Source organism: Callithrix jacchus, chromosome 13, assembly GCF_049354715.1.
Source record: "Callithrix jacchus isolate 240 chromosome 13, calJac240_pri, whole genome shotgun sequence".
NCBI lineage: Eukaryota > Metazoa > Chordata > Mammalia > Primates > Cebidae > Callithrix > Callithrix jacchus.
This window is the reverse complement of record NC_133514.1, coordinates 97,505,811-97,523,108: the sequence shown is the minus strand read 5'-3', so window position 1 is coordinate 97,523,108 and position 17,298 is coordinate 97,505,811. Positions and strand designations below refer to the sequence as shown.

At 36.5% G+C, this 17,298-nt stretch overlaps 1 protein-coding gene across 4 annotated transcripts in view; it reads left to right on the top strand.

Moving 5' to 3' along the window:
- Window positions 1–17,298, top strand: part of STARD6 (StAR related lipid transfer domain containing 6) — a 79,083-nt gene that overhangs the window by 14,983 nt on the left and 46,802 nt on the right. For 2 of the 4 annotated variants that reach the window (XM_078348197.1, XM_035271128.3), the window contains exon 4: window positions 7,258–7,384. The exons of 1 other annotated variant lie outside the window; for it this stretch is intronic. In XM_078348197.1, coding sequence (XP_078204323.1) covers window positions 7,258–7,384 — 127 coding nt within the window. Of the gene's footprint in view, window positions 1–7,257; window positions 7,385–17,298 lie in introns of those variants that run through there. One more of the 4 variants, XR_013525920.1, reaches the window with a different exon arrangement.

The following is a 17,298-nucleotide window of genomic DNA, read 5'->3' as shown; positions in this document are numbered from 1 at the left end:
CTATTATCCCCATTTTACAGATTACCCTTGTCTGTAAGGTACAATCTCCAAGTCACCTAGTAAGTGAGACAAAAACATAGACAAGACTTTACCTCAGAAGGCTGTACTTTCTTAATCATTACTCTCTCTGACATCCTCAATACTGTCAGATGTATCTGTGGAATAATCAAGGCAGATTATCCAGAGATGGATTCTAGCAGAATGTACCTTTTCTCTACCTTTATGCATTTCATGCTTGTTTAGCATACTATGTTCTCCTCTGACAGTTATTTCCATACTACTTATTTCCACCATCATTACCATCACTTCATGTAATCCTCTATTCTACCTCTGAGGCAGACAAGTGAGACAGTTTGTAAGTTTTATAAATTAAATCTTTCAGATTTAAATAGATTGTATTAGTCAATTTTCATACTGCTGATAAATCCCAAAGTGTTGGGATTACAGGTATTAGCCACTGAGCCCAGCCCTCCAGTATAACATTTAATAGCAGTGACAAGAGTGGACATCCTTATCTTATTCCTGATCTTAATAGAAAAGTATTTCGTTTTTCAACATTAAGTATGGTGTTAGCAGTGGATTTTTCATAGGTGCCCTTTATCAAGTTGAAGACATTTCCCTAGACCATTCATGTATCTTCTTTAGATAAATGTTTACTCATACTCTTTTTTTTTTATTGGATTGTCTTTTTATTGTTGAGTTGGAAGAGTTATTTATACATTGTGGATACTAGTTTCGTATCACATATATGTTTTGCAACTATTTTCTCCCATTCTGTAGGTTGTCTTCTCACTTTCTTGATGGTGTCCTTGGAAGCACAATTTTTTAAAATTTTGGTGAAGTTCAATTTATCAATCTTCTGTTGTATTAGTTGTGCTGTTGATTATGTCATATCTTCACATTTATATATCCAATTATTCCAGCACTATCTTTGATTTAGGTTGCTCTGACCCAAGGTTACGAAGATTTATTTCTAAGAATTTATAGTTTTATCTCTTACATATAGGTTAGTTTTGATTACTTTGAGTTAATTTTCTGCATGGTGTGAGGTAGGAGTCCAATTCAATCTTTGCATTTAGATACCCAATCGTCCCAGCATTATTTGTTAAAGATTCTTTTTTCCTCATTAAATTGTCTGGGCTCCTTTGTCAAAAGTCAATTGACCATACATGTTAGGGTTTTCCTTTGGATGGTCAATTATATTCAATTGATCTCTATGTCTATTCTTAGGCCAATACCACACAACCTTCATTACTTTAGCCTTTTAGTAAGTTTTGAAATTAAGAAGTGTAAGTCCTACAACTTTCTCTTTTTCAAGACTGTCTTGGCTGCAATGGTTCCTTTACATTTCTATATGAATTTTAGACATTCTAGCCTGGGCAAAAGAGCAAGACCCCATCTCAAAAATAAGTCAGCTGAGATTTTGACAAAGATTGCTTTGAATCTGTAGTTCAATCTGGAGAGTTATTGCCATTTAAAAAATTGTCTTCCAATACATAAACATAGCATGTCTCTCTGTTTTTTTGAACTTCTCTGACTTATTTTAAAATGTTTTATAGGTTTCATTATGTCTTAAACTTGTTTTTACTCTAACACCATTCAGTGACTTTTGTTAAATTTATTTCAAGGTTTTATTCTTTTTGATGTTATTCCAAATTGAATTGTTTTCTGAATTACTTTAAAAATTTTTTAATACTAGTATATAGAAATAAAATTAATTTTTATACATTGATTCAGTATTTTGAAGCTTTACTGGACTTATTAGTTGTATTATTTTAGTAGATCCTGTTGTTTTTTCTGTATATAAAATCCTGTCTTGAAGAGTTTTACTTCTTCCATTTTTCAGTTTGGATAACTTTTATTTGTTTTTCTAACCTAATTGCCTGGGCTAGTACCTCCAGTACAATTTTTTTTTTTTAAAGACAGAGTCTCACTCTGTCACCAAGGCCGGAGTGCAGTGGTGTGATCTTGGCTCACTGCAACCTCTGCCTCCCAGGTTCAAGCAATTCTGCCTCAACCTCCTGAGTACCTGGGATTACAGGCATGCACCACCACACCTGGCTAATTTTTGTATTTTTAGTACAAATAGGATTTCACCATGTAGGTCCACCCACGTTGGTCTCCAAAAGTGTTGAGATTACAGATATTAGCCACTGAGCCCAGCCCTCCAGTATAACGTTTAATAGCGGTGACAAGAGAGGACATCCTTGTCTTATTCCTGATCTTAATAGAAAAGTATTTAGTTTTTCACCATTAAGTATGATGTTAGCAGTATATTTTTCATAGGTGCCCTTCATCAAGTTAAAGACATTTCCCTAGACCCCCTCACTTTATGAGTGCTTTATCCTGAATGGATGTTGGATTTTGTCATATGCTTTTTCCACATCTATGGAAATGATGTGGTTTTGTTCTCTAGTCTATTAAAATGGTATATTATAATAATCGATAATTCATATGGTAAACCAACCTTGCATTCTGGGATAAATCCCACTTTGTCATGGTTTATAATCCTTTTTATGCATTACTACATTTGGTAGGCTGGCACTTTCCTGAAGATTTTTGCATCTATATTCATAAATGATACTGGTGTGTAGTTTTATTTTCTTATGATGTCTTTATCTGGTTTTTATATCAGGTTAAAACTTGTCTGAGAAATGTTTCCTCCACTTTTATTTTCTGGAATAGTTTTTGAAGGATTGATATAAATTTTTCTTTAAATATTTTGTCAGATTTACCAGTGAAGCCATCTGAGCATGGGTTCTTTCTGTGGGGATTATTTGAATTACTAATTCAATTTCTGTCTTGTTGTAGATACATTAAGATGTTCTATTTCTTCTTAAATCAGTTTCAGTAATTTGCATTTTTCTAGGATGTTGTCCATTTCATCTAAGTTATCTAATTTATTGACACATCATTCTTCTCTTACAACCCTTTTTATTTCTATAGGGTCAATAGTCCTCACTTTCAGTCTTGATTCTAGTTGAGTCTTCTCTCTTTTTTGCTTAGTCCATCCAGCTAAACATTTATCAATTCTGTTGACCTTTTCAAAGATACAACTTGTGGTTTTGTTTATTTTCTTATTTTTCTATTCTCAATTTCATTGACCTCTGCTGTAATCCTTATTATTTCCTGTCTTCTACTATCTTTGCTTTACATTGCTCTTCTTTTTCTAGTTTTCTAAAATAAAAGTCTAGCTTATTGATTTCAGAACTTCTTTTTTAAAAATATAGACATTTACAACTATAAATTTTCCTCTAAGCACTGCTTTTGCAGCAGCCCATAAGTTTTGGCATGTTGGGTTTTCATTTTTATTTATCTCAAATTATTCTCTAATTTTCCTTTGGCTTTATTTTTCTTCTTTGACTTATTGGTTATTTAACAATGTTTTCTTTAATTTCCACATATTGGTGAATTTCAAAAACTTCTGTTGTTAAGATTTAATTCCATTGTGATGGAAAAAAAAAACTTTGTAAAATTTCATTCCTTGAATTTGAGACTTGTTTTATTGCCTCATAGATGCTCTATCTTGGAGAATGTACCAGGTGCACTTGAGAAGAATGTGTATTCTGCTATTTTTAGGAGTGTTCTATAGGTGTCTCTTAGATCTAGTGTTGTTCAAGTGTTCAGTATTCTTACTGATTTTCTACTGGTTGTTTCATTATTGAAAATGACCTATTGAGGTTTTTAATTATTATTGTGAAACAATCTATTTCTCCCTTCAGATATGTCCATTTTCCCTTTATGTATTTGGGGCTCTATCATTAGATTAATATATATTTATAATTATTACATCTTCCTAACAGATTAACCATTTTATCATTATAATATATACTTCTTTATCTCTACTGATAGTTTTTATCTTAAAGTCTCTTTTATCTGATACTACTAAAGCCACCCCAGTTCACTATGGTTCCATTTGCATTGTGTATCTTTTTCAAACCTTTTACATTCACCTATATGTATCTTTGTATTTAAAGAGTATCTTTTATAGACAGCAAACATATAGTTGGAACTTATTTGAGGTAAAAAAAAAATACTATCTACAATCTCTACCTTCTGATTGGCTTGTTTAATTCAGTCACATCTGATGTTCTTGTTATATGGTTGTATTTATGACTGCCATTTTTTTCTGTATTTTAAAAATGTGTTTTGTTATCTGTATGTCTCATGACTATTTGTTCCTCTGTTCTTTTACTACCTTGTTTTGTATTAAGTAGCCTTTGTCAAGTGTATCATCTTTAATTCCTTTAATAATTTGTTGAACTTTTTGGGGGGTTATTTTCTTAGTAATAACTCTAGGGGCAACAACATATATTTTAACTCATCAGAATCTACTGCAGATGTATCCAAACTAAATTCCAGTAAGATATACAAGCTTCACTTCTACATAGTTCTGGTCCTTTCCCCAACATTTTGTGTTGTTTTGTTGTACATATTATGTCTATATATGTTACAAATCAAATACCATATTGTTATAATTATTGTTTTACTTAAAGAAGTTAATAGAATACAAACATGCTTAAAGATATTTCTATCTTACCCATCTAAATACACATATACATTTATACAAATATATTTATATAGAACCATAGCTGTAGAAATATATTCATTCTTTCTTATTTGCCATTTCTGGTTCTCTTCATTTGTTTATGTGGATTTGAGTTACTATCTGCTGTTATTATTTTAATCCCATATAGCTTTACTTCCATCCCCCTCTAATGTGTTTATTGTCAGTTATATGTATACATGTTATAAGCCCAATAAAATGTTATATTATTTTATGAAATTGTCTTTAATCAGTTAATAGAAGAAAGGGAAAGAAATGTGTAATTATACTGTCCTTTATCATTAACTACATACTTATTGTTACTGTAACTCTTTATTTGTAAGGATTTGAATTACTATTTTGTGTCTCTTCCTTTCACCTGAAGAACTTCCCTTTAGTATTTTTTGTAAGGCAGGACAACTACCAATAAATTCTCTCAGTTTTTCTTTTTTTTTTTTTTTGAGACAGAGTTTCGCTCCCGTTACCCAGGCTGGAGTGCAATGGCACGATCTCGGCTCACTGCAACCTCTGCCTTCTGGGTTCAGGCAATTCTTCTGACTCGGCCTCCTGAGTAGCTGGAATTACAGGCACGCACCACCGTGCCAGCTAATTTTTTGTATTTTTAGTAGAGATGGGGTTCACCATGTTGACCAGGCTTCACCTTTATTTTTGAAAGATAACTTAGCTGGATATAGAATTCTTTTTTGGTAGCTTTTTTTCTTCAGCTCTTTAAATGTCATTTTCTTCCTTCTAGCCTCCATTGTTTCTAATGGCATGCCAGCTGTCAGTCTTATTATGATTTCCTTCTATGTATTTTTTTTCACTGCTTTCAAGACTTTATTTTCATGTTCAGAATTTTGATTATGATAAGTCTGGATGTGGATTTTTTTTCCACCTATACTACTTGGAATTCAATGAATTTCTTGAATGTAGTATTTTTCTTCAAATTTGTAAAACTTTTAGTCATTATTTTATTTCTGTATTTCTTTACATATTTTTTTCTTTTTCTCTGTCCTTTTTTGTTTTTAGAGATGGGTCTCACTCTTTTATCCAGGCTAGAGTGCAGTGTCTGTTCTTTCTTTCTGGTACTCTCAAAATGTATATGTAGATGTATTTAATGGTATACCACATTTCTCTGAGGCAGCGTTTATTTTCTTCATTTCTTTTTTTCCTCCTGCTTTCCTTAGTTCTTTGAACATATTTATAATCATTGCTTTGAATTCTTTACACAATAATTCCAACATCTTTGTATGATAAGCCCCCCTAAAATGTAGTTTCCACTGCCTGCTGTTTTTCCTAAGTATAGGTCACACTTTGCATGTTTCTTTGCATGGTTCACAGTTTTTTGTTGAAAACAATACTTTAGGTAAAATATTGTAGTAACTCTGGATACTGACTCCATCCACCCGTCCTGGGTTTGTGGTTATTTGTTTGGTCATTTGTTTTTCCGTTTGGTGATTTGGCTGGACTAATTCTGTGAAGTCCATTTCCCCCACAGCCTGTAGCCTCTGATATCTCTGCTCTGATTTTTTACTTGGGGTTATCTTTTAGCCTGGCTTTTTATGGATCACTCCTTTATAAGCCATTTTGTGGTAATTTTTATCCTCTACTGTCCAATATGTATGTGGATCGGAGACTGCTTTCATAATTCAGGGAGTTTTGTGGGTTTGCTCTACATTTAGCCAGGGACTGGTACTTTGGAAGTTTTGTCTCCAGCCACTCCTCAACGTATGCAGCCTTCAGCAGATACAGTCTTCGAGACCCAGTCATGATTATATTTCATTTTAAAGTGGGTAGAATAGATTATTGTGCAGTCAGTGATGCATCACAGTTGTACTATACTTATATCCCTGAGTCAGTAAGACATCAGCTCTTTGCTAATCAATCTGAATGTGGCTGGGGAATACTTTCAAGTCTGCATTACATCTTGCCCTGATTGCTACTGAGTAAGCAGAGCCCACGCTACAGACTCTAGGGATGAGTGAGCTCTTAGTGAGTCACATTAGCTGTATGTTTCCCTGCTTCTCTCTGTTATGCTTCTGGCTGGTCCTCTTTGTTTCTTTGTTGCTATTAGTTTCATGCAGCTATTAGCCTTACAATTTTTCACCAACAAAAACATAATGTCTGCCTTACAGCCACATAATATAACTGTATTTCATACTTTTCTTACCTTTACAAAGTGACTGGAAAATAAAAGATTAGCCACTGAGTGGACACCCTAAACCAGGGGTTGGCAAGGTTTTTCAGTAGAAGGTCAGAGAGTAAATACTTTAGGCTTTGCAACCCACATGGTCTCTTGTAACTACTCAACTCTGTCATAGCACAAGAACACCAGATATAACATATAAATGAATGAGTGTGGCTATGTTTCAATAAAATATTACAGTTGACCCTTAAACAGTGTGAGAGTTGGAGGTACCAACCTACCGTGCAGTCAGAAATCCCATTATAAGTTTTGACTCCAAAAAAATTTAATTATTAATAGCCTACTTGTAGAAAAATTAAATTTGAAATAATATGTATTTCTTGCAATGCATATTTAAATAACGTCGCTACTTCCAATCGAGTATTAACATATTGAATTGCTAGTACCTTCGAGTTTCCTTCATTGCTGTTTGCTAAATTGGCCTACGTTTATGCTTTGATAGTATTATATTTTCAGCTTAGACTAAACTTTAAGTTTTGAATTTTCTTTATTTTGTTAACTGTAGATATCGTGTTGAAGGGATAATTCCAGAATCAGTAACTAAACTATCTGATGCCCTCTACCAAACTGGAGACAGAGTTACATGGGATAAATCATTGCAAGTGTATGATATGGTACACAGGATTGATTTGGTAATTTGTTGTTTATTACTAGACTTTTAGTACATTAATATATTTTTAGTTTATACCTTAGTGAGTTGAGTTTATTAAAACTATGTTATGTAGACAAAGTATTTTATAGTTTCAAATTGACTTGAAGTCTTTGTAAAAGCCTTAAAAGTTCCCTCGTTATTTTCCAAGGGTTTAATTCTAATTACCTTTATTCTGCTTGTAAATGTATATTACATTTTGAATCTGGTAAGCTCTCTTGCAATGTGTGCCATTTGTTATAAGGGAACAGAACTCAGGGATTCACCTCCATTCCATGGAAAACAAAGGTTAAATATGCCCCCTTGATGGGAAGTCTATAGACTTATTTTAGTCATATTACATTAGGTATTAGAAAACTTACAATCATGGCAGAAGGGGAAGCAAGCACATTTTTACCATGGCAAAGCAGGAGAGAGAGGAAGCACAAGGGGAGATGCCACACACTTTTAAACCGTCAGATCTCAGGAGAACTAACATCACAAGAACAGGAGCAATGCAGACACATACCATAAGGCTTAAAGAAAAACATCTTGTAATGTTTAATAGTAAGTGTATGAGACCGTTCTCACACTGCTCTGAGGAAATAGCCAAGACTGGGTAATTTATAAAGGAAAGAGGTTTAATTGACTCACAGTTCTGCATTGCTGGGGAGGCCTCAGGAAACGTATAATTATGGCAGAAGGCAAAGGAGAAGCAGGCATTTTCTTCACTGGGCAGCAGAACAGCATGGGGGGAAACTGCCCCCATGATCCAATTGTCTCCACCTGGTCCCTCCCTTGACATGTGGAGATTACAATTCAAAGTGAGATTTGGGTGGGGATACAGAGCCAAACCACACCAGTAAGGATAAAGTAAGGAAATAACATTATATAGAAGGTTGAAGTTTAGGAACTCTTTCAATTATATTATCTCAGTTAAATAGATATCAAGAGGGAGAATAAAACAAAGAAAAAACACAAAGGTAACTGGAGTAGAAAATTAAAGATACAGTTGAGGGAAGAGAAAATGTGAGAGACAAGTATGGTTTAGAGAGAGACAGAAGAAAGCATCAGTATGAGATAAGGGCAGAATGAAAGCTCAGGTGCAGAAAAAATGAATGAAATGACAGGAATAATGATACATGGTAAAAAGAGGTTGTATTAGTCTGTTTTCACACTGCTATAAGAACTACCTGAGCCTGGGTAATTTATGAAGAAAAGAAGTTTAATTGACTCAAAGTTCTATAGGCTTCCCAGGAAGCATAACTGGAAAGCCTCAGGAAATTTACAATCATGGCAGAAGGTGAAGGGGAACACTTTGGCATGAGATAACAGATAACTCTCTTGTTTCTTTGGCAGAACAGGAGAGAGAGGGAGCTAAGGGCGAGGTGCCACATTTAAACCATCAGATCTCATGAGAACTCATTATCATGAGAACAGTGATTGGGAAGTCTGCCTATGATTCAGTCACCTCCCACCAGGCCAATCCTCCAATTAAACATGGTATTTGGGCAGGTACACAAATCCAAACCATATCAGAAGTAGCAACAAGGATGAAGAAGTAGGATAAGTGATTCTAAACTTTGGTTCAGCACACTTTAGATATCTCATTTATTTATTAAAGCCATTATAAAAATAACCACCTGAGGGATGGGGGGATGATTCTTTTCTCTTCCTGTAATGTATTAAAATTCATTCCCTATTTCTGTTACTATTTGTGTTTTCTCCCTCTTAGGAAATCTGTCTGTGGGGGAATCCTGACTTTGTTCCAACCTCTCCCAGACTGATGTGTATGTTCTTTTGACTAATTAATTCACTTAACTAATACTTTTTGAGCAACTGTTGTGAACTACATACTGTTTCAGGCACTAGGGACACATAAGGGAAGAAGAAGAAATTGTCCCTGCTTTCACAAAACTTACATTCTCATCAGAAGAGACATAATAAATAAACAATTTTTAAAAACTTACTGGATAATGAAGGCTAGGATTGGTAATGAGTATTATGAAGGATAATAGTAATATCCTTATTACTATTATTAACAATGGTAATAACCAGGAGAAGCTAATTGATAGCTAGAGAATTGGGAAAGGCCTCTCTGAGTGAGAGACTTTAGAAACCTTGGTAACAAAATGGAGGTTAGGGAGATAGACATGCAAAGATCTGGGAGAGAGTAGCAGACATAGGGGAAAGCAAATGCAAAGGCCTTGTGGTGGGGAGTTTGGCAGTGTTCAATTGAGGTAAACAAGGTCCGCAGGGTTTGACCATATAAAGCAAGAAGAGTTTGTTAAGAGGTGAGAGGTTAGGCATGGATCAGATTCTGCAAGAGTCTTAAAGGTCAGGGGGAGAAGTTTTGCTCTACATTCAGTGGGAAGCCATTGGAGTGTTTTAAGCAAGGAAGTGACTAATTTGATTTACACTTTTGAGAGACAGCTGCTGAAAAGAGCATGGATTGTTAGGGGTAAGAATGAAATCACCAAGAACAGTTAGGAGGCTATGAGAGTAATCTAAATGAGACATCATGGTGACTTGTGCTAGGATGGTAGACATAGAGATGGAGGTAAGTCAGGGAACCCAAAGATAGTCAGTAGGGCTGACTGATGCAGAAAGAGAGGAATCAGGTAAGTCTTCTAAAACTGGATTGTGTTGTAATTGCACAAATAAATTTCCTTTAGGAAACTCATTGAACTGTATACTTAAATTAGGTGAATTTATGGTATTCACCTGTATCACTCAAGCTGTTTTTAAAAATGAGTCCTAGATTTCTGGCTAATAACTTTATTTAAAAGAGGTAAGAAATGTGAATGATTGAATAAAGGAAATTGTTATGATTTTCACAAATAATTATATTTGTAAAATTTCAGATCACTAGGCCTCTGGTTCTTTAATTCTCCAATCTGCATTCCATTTATCAAAGCAAACAAAAATAAATAAATAAGCCATATATCTGCTATCATCTTATCATTTACTTAGAATTCTGTAGTTTTACCTACTTTTATTAAACTGATCTTAAAATATGGGAGAAAAGAGTTGTAGAAAAGCCCATGAAGGTGAATCTGTTTCATCATGTAGAAAGTTCTTGATCTTCATCTTGTAAATCAGTTCTATTTTGTAGAGAGTAAGTTCCTATCCACAAAAAACATGTGTCCATGACCTTGGGATTTGAACATTCAGTTTGAGAACCATTGGGCATCACAAATGAAAATCCAAAAATTAAACTATTTCATTTATCTTTGTATGATACTAATCATACAGTTTGATTAGTACTTCAGATATTTCTATTGTTGTTGCAAATCATACGTTATAATAGAATACTAGATGTGACATCCAAAAACCTGAAAACAAATTCAGAGATTATGTGACTTACTCAAGGATAATGCAGCCAGTATGTGGTAGAACCAGGACTTGTACCCAGTCTCCTAATTCCAAATTTTGTGCCCTTTCCAGTATACCGTGTATCTCTGAATAGCATTATACTGCAAGAGGAATTATTTTACCCTTCTGTTAATATTTATAGTATTCATCTCCAGGACTATGTTTTATTTAGTTAGTTATTTTTATAATAATAATTATTTTTTTGGAGATAGGATCTCACTCTATTGCCCAGGCTAAAGTGCAGTGGTGTAATCAAAGCTCACTCTAGCCTCAAACTCCTGGGTTCAAGCAATCCTCCTACCTGAGCCTCCCAAGTAGCTGGAATTACAGGCATGTGCCACCATGCCCGGTCAAGGATGTATTTTAACCGCCTCCTCTTCAACCTACTGGTGAGGGAGAGAGTCCCACTCTAGGGTTATAGGGATCGCCAAACACATAATACTCACCACAGGAGAAGTGAGGTAGACTGAAGTTTATTAATCATTAATCACAGATCAGGGAGAGAGGAAAAACTATGCCACACAGGGCAACATGGCAACAGAGTCAATACCTACAGGCTGTGGGAGGCAGCCTTTGCATCAACAGCATAGGGTGAGCCCCAGTTACTGCAGGAGAATGTGATTGACTTGTTTGAATGATTCCATGGGCCATCAGAGAAATGAAACCACTAAACAGAAATAAAAAATAGTAACTATGCTGGTCCTGTTGAGAAGCAGGGTTGTTTGGCTAGGGTATCTTATCTGCAGGAAGAAGGAAAGGAATGTGCAGTTAGGCCATTCAGGACACCCCTGGTTTCACCCTATGCTGGTTTTCTTATTTCTGGAACGGGTCGACTTGGGTAAATGAATTTGCAGAAAGTGAAACAAATTATAAGAGGAAACTACTATGTTCTCAATCTAGCAATTTATGGCACTGTAAAAATAGTCTAAGCCCTGCATAAAGAAAAATGTAAGAAAATGGATGATCACAGTATTTGTTGGAATGGTAGTCTTCCTTAAAAATGTTATAAAACTGTATTCCCCCTTGCACATTTTTAAGTTGACATTAAAATTTTTCATAGGATTACATTGATGAAAAGTACAATTCCCAGCATGTGCGAAATACTGACATTTTAAGAAATGGTTATATCATCCTTATAAACATATAAAGTATAAATACCATAACTTGACACCCACCATTAAGTTATCCATTTCAAAATATATACAACCTTTAACAGAACATTTACATCATTCCATTCCTCCTTGAACTCACATTTTTATTTTTCCCCTTCATATAATTTTATTCTAATAGAATCTATTTTATGCTTTGAATTCTTTCATGGTCATCCTAATTCTCCATAAAAATAACATATGTTTAAAGTTTTAAAATTTGTTTTATTTCCTATAACCATACTATCTAACAATTAAAAATACATATATGCCTTCTGGATAAAGTTGTTATAACATATTGATCACAATTTAAAATATTTAATTACAAATTTAAATACAAGTTTTGTTACAATTATTAAACATAATGCAAACTCATTAGAAACATGTGTTTTATTATTAGCAAAACTGAAACAGCACTTACTAGTGGTAGGCACTGTTATAAACAATTTGCATATATTGACTCATTTGATCTTCAAAGTAATCCCATAAAGTAGGTACTATGATGATGCCAATTGGCAGGAAAGAAAGTGGAAGCCCACTTTAAGTGGGCTTAAGAGTGATTAACTATCTGAAGGTTACATATAGGTAATAGGAAAGCTCAGTTTCAAACCAAGGCAAGCTAGTTCCTGACTCCGTGCTTTTAACCATTACACTCATTTCATTTTAACTGTGGGCGTATATTACTGATAAAATAAGACAGCATTCAGTATCAAGTCTACTGCTTTCATTTTAAGAAAACTGAGGAAAATGTATTAACAGAAATATGTTAAAATTATGAGAGTATAATGCCAGCACTGTCATTCAATGCCTTGAAATCTTTCTGAATTATATACCATCAATTATGTAGTAATCTATCATCAAAAAAAAAAAAAACTATCCAGGCACGGTGGCTCACACCTGCAATCCCAGCACTTTGGGAGGCTGAGGCGGGTGGATCACCTGAGATCAAGAATTTGAGACTAGCCTGGCCAACATGCCTGTAGTCCCAGCTGCTTGGGAGGCTGAAGGGGGAGAATCACTTGAACTCAAGAGGCAGAGGTTGCACTGAGCCCAGATTGCGCTACTGCACTCCAACCTGGGTGACAGAGAGTCCATCTCAAAAGGAAAAAAAAAAGACCTGTCAGCTGACAGCTAAATTAGATCCTTAAGTTTTACTGAAAAATAATTGACATGACTTGGGAAATAATTCTTTTCTCAACTCACTTTTAATCAAATTTTCCTTTTAGCATCTGAAAGATTTTTACATACCAAAGTAAAGTACCATAGTACTATTTCGTGTGGGTAACAGGTATGCCTGTGTTGTACAAAGCAAGAGAAGGGCGATTCTGAACAGGCTGATAGGAAAGAAAAAGCCCACATCTCCGTCAGAGATACAGGCATGGTTATAAACAATTTACAGATCAGATTGAGGAAAAATATATTTCCAGATCAGATTAAGGAAAAAATGCATATAGAAGTTAGAGATTTAAAAATTTATTCTCTTGAAAGTGTTTATCCTTTCCTACCCCAGTGTGAAGATCACTGGGATAGAATATAAAATACCACTTAGAGTGCAGTTTGGAATTAACTAACATGTCAAGAAGCCAAACACGCAAACCTTTGACCTAGAAATTCTAAGTATTTATTAAAGTATAAATGGGGCCAGGTGAGGTGGGTCACACCTGTAATCCCAGCACTTTGGGAGGTCAAAGTGGGAGGATCGTTTGAGGCCAGGAGCTTGAGACTAGCCTTGGCAACATAATGAGAGCTTGTCTCTTTAAAAAAATCTTAAAGAGCCTGTAGTCCCAGCCACTCAGAAGGCTGAGGCTGGAGAATTGCTTAAGCTTAGGAGTTTGAGGCTGCAGTGAACTATAATCACGTCACTGCACTCCAGCCTGGGCAACAGAGTAAGACTCTTGTCTCAAAAAAAAAAAAAGTGTAAGTGGATACATTACAAAAATATTTTATTGCAGCTTTACTTAACAGTAGCCAAAAGTGAGAAACAACCTAAATGATAGTCAATCAAAGGACTATTAAATACAATATGAAATACTGTCTGTAGCCATGAAAAATAGTTAAGTAGATCTGTATGTATAGACACAGAAGGAAGTTCATGGTATCCTATTAGGATGAAAATAAAACTAGTTGCAGAAATATATCTCCATTAAAAAATTAAAACTATATTTATATATGTGAGGTACATATTCACTTATGTACATATATGTATGCTGTCTTTGTGTAAATATATAGACAGTCACCTGAAAAGATAACAATTAAAACTATAAACAGTGATTATCTCTGGGAAACAGGATAAGGGGAATAAGGGAGGGATAATTTTCTTTAATTACAAAAAATTGGAGAGAAGATCCAAGGTGGCCCTTTAGGAGCAGCTCAGGATTCCAGCTCCCAGTGAAAGCACAGAGGGTGAGTGGACACCACATTTCCAGATGGATCTTTATTGCCCACAGACCAGGAGATTCCCAGGTGGAGGAGGCCCATGGGTCACCAGCATGGCTGTTTTAGCTGGCGTGGCTGTTTTGGCTGGTGCGGCTGTTTTGCTGGCACCCCAGTGCAGCAGTTCTCTGTACAAAATACACTGGTCTCGTTGCCCTTTTAAGCTGGCAATTGGAGCTCCAAGAAGGTAGATTTGCCCATTCATCTGATTAAACAGGGGGCCAGCCCAGGAGATTCATGGGCAGCACCATTGTTTCAGCTGGTGCAGTGGGTCACCGCACAGGAAATCACACAGATCCCAGTGCCCTTTCAGCAGGTGACTGGAACACTTGGGAGAGAGTCAACCATTCAACTAAAAAAAAAAAAAAAAAGGCTCTGAGGCAGAAAGCCAGGTGATCAGGCTCAGTGGGTCCCATCCCCACAAAAACAAACAAACAAAAAAAGCCCAGCAATTGGAAATGCTCAGAGTTGAGAGTTTCACGGCAAGCAGAGCTGAACCTGGGATGGCCCAGCTATGTGGGGGAGGGGTGTCTGCCATTACCGAGGCAATCCACCCCTACAGAGGTAGTCTGCCATTGCTGAGGCAGCATGCTGTTGCCAAGGCAACCCACCATTGCCGAGGCAACCCGCCATAACAGAGAGAGTCCACCATTAAAGAGGCGGGCCACCATTGCTGAGGCAGTTCTAACCACACCCATATAAATAGGACTGCAGGGAAGTTCACACGGCAGCAGGGTGGAACCCACAGCAGCTCAGCAAAGCCTCTGCAGGCAGACAGTGACTAGGCTGCCTCCTTGCTGGTCAGGGCAGCCCTGGAAAAAAAAAGGCAGCAGCACAATGGATACTCATAAATAAAGCCCTAACACCCAGGGACTGGGCACCTGGGGGGAAAAAAGGGGGTTTATGAGTTCTGCTGCAGCAGACTTAAATGTACCTGCCTAGCAGCTCTGAATGAACAACAGAGCTCACAGCTCAGCACGTGAGCTCCTATAAAGAACAGACTTTCTCCTCAAGCAGCTCCCTGACCCCCATATATCCAGAGTCACCTCACAAAGGACTGATCAGACTGACATTTGGTGGGCATCATTCTGGGACAAAGCACAAGAAGAAACTGGTAGCAACCCTTACTGTTCTGCAGCTGCTTCAGGTGATCCCCAGGCAAGCAGGGCCTGGAGTGGACCTCAGCAGTCCTAAAGCAGAGGGGCCAGACTGTTAGAAGGAAAACGAAGAAACAAAAATAACTTCATCATCAACAATCTGGACATCCACTCAGAGACCCAATCTGAAAATCAGCAACTACAGAGACAACAGGTGGAGAAATCCACAAAGATGGGAAGGAACCAGTGCAAAAAGGAGGAAAACACCCGAAACCAGAACACCTCACCTCCTACAAGGGATCACGACTCCTCACCAGCAAGGGAACAAAGCTGGACAGAGAATGAGTGTGATGAAATGACAGAATCATACTTCAGAAGGTGGGTAATGAGAAACTTCTGTGAGCTAAAAGAACATGTTCTAACTCAATGCAAAGAAACTAAGAACCTTGAAAAAAATTTTGAGGAAATGATAACAAGAATGGACAACTTAGAGAGGAATATGAGTGAATTGATGGAGCTGAAAAACACAGCACGAGAACTTCGTGAAGCATGCACAAGTTTCAACAGCCGAATTGACCAAGCAGAAGAAAGGATATCAGAGGTCGAGGATCAATTCAGTGAAATAAAATGAGAAGGAAAGATTAGAGAAAAAAGCACAAAAAGGAATGAACAAAGTCTCCAAGAAATGTGGGACTATGTGAAGAGACCTGATCTACATTTGATAGGTGTACTTGAATGGGATGAAGAGAATGAATCCAAGCTGGAAAATATTCTTCAGGATATTATCCAGGAAAACTTTCCCAACCTAGCAAGGCAGGCCAATATTCAAATCCAGGAAATACAGAGAACACCACAAAGATATTCCACAAGAAGAGCAAACCCAAGCAAGGAACATAATCGTCAGATTCACCAGGGTTGAAATGAAGGAGAAAATGCTAAGGGCAGCCAGAGAGAAAGGTCAGGTTACCCACAAAGGGAAGCCCATCAGACTCACAGCAGATCTCTCAGCAGAAACCCTACAAGCCAGAAGAGAGTGGGGGCCAATATTCAACATCCTTAAAGAAAAGAACTTTCAACCCAGAATTTCATATCCAGCCAAACTGAGCTTCATAAAGGAAAAATAAAATCCTTTGCGAACAAGCAAGTACTCAGAGAGTTTGTCACCATCAGGCCTGCCTTACAAGAGCTCCTGAAAGAGGCACTACACATAGAAAGAAACAACCAGTACCAGCCACTCCAAAAACATACCAAATGGTAAAGAGCATCAACAAAGGGAAGAATCTGCATCAAATAAAGAGCAAAACAGCCAGCTAGCATCAAAATGGAAGGATCAAATTCACACATAACAATATTAACCCTAAATGTAAATGGACTAAATGCACCAATCAAAAGACATAGACTGGCAAATTGGATAAAAATCCAAAACCCATCAGTGTGCTGTATCCAGGAAACCCATCTCACATGCAAGGATACACAAAGGCTCAAAATAAAGGGATGGAGAAAGATTTACCAAGCAAATGGAGAGCAAAAAAAAGCAGGAGTTGCAATTCTCATCTCTGATAAAATAGACTTTAATGCAACAAAGATCAAAAGAGACAAAGAAGGCCATTACATAATGGTAAAAGGATCAATACAAGAAGAAGAGCTAATGATCCTAAATATATACGGACCCAATACAGGAGCATCCAGATATGTAAGGCAAGTTCTTAATGACTTACAAAGAGACTTAAACTCCCACACAATAATAGTGGGAGACTTTAACACTCCATTGTCAATATTAGATCAACCAGACAGGAAATTAACAAGGATATCCAGGGCTTGAACTCAGACCTGGAGCAAGCGAACCTGATAGACATTTACAGAAC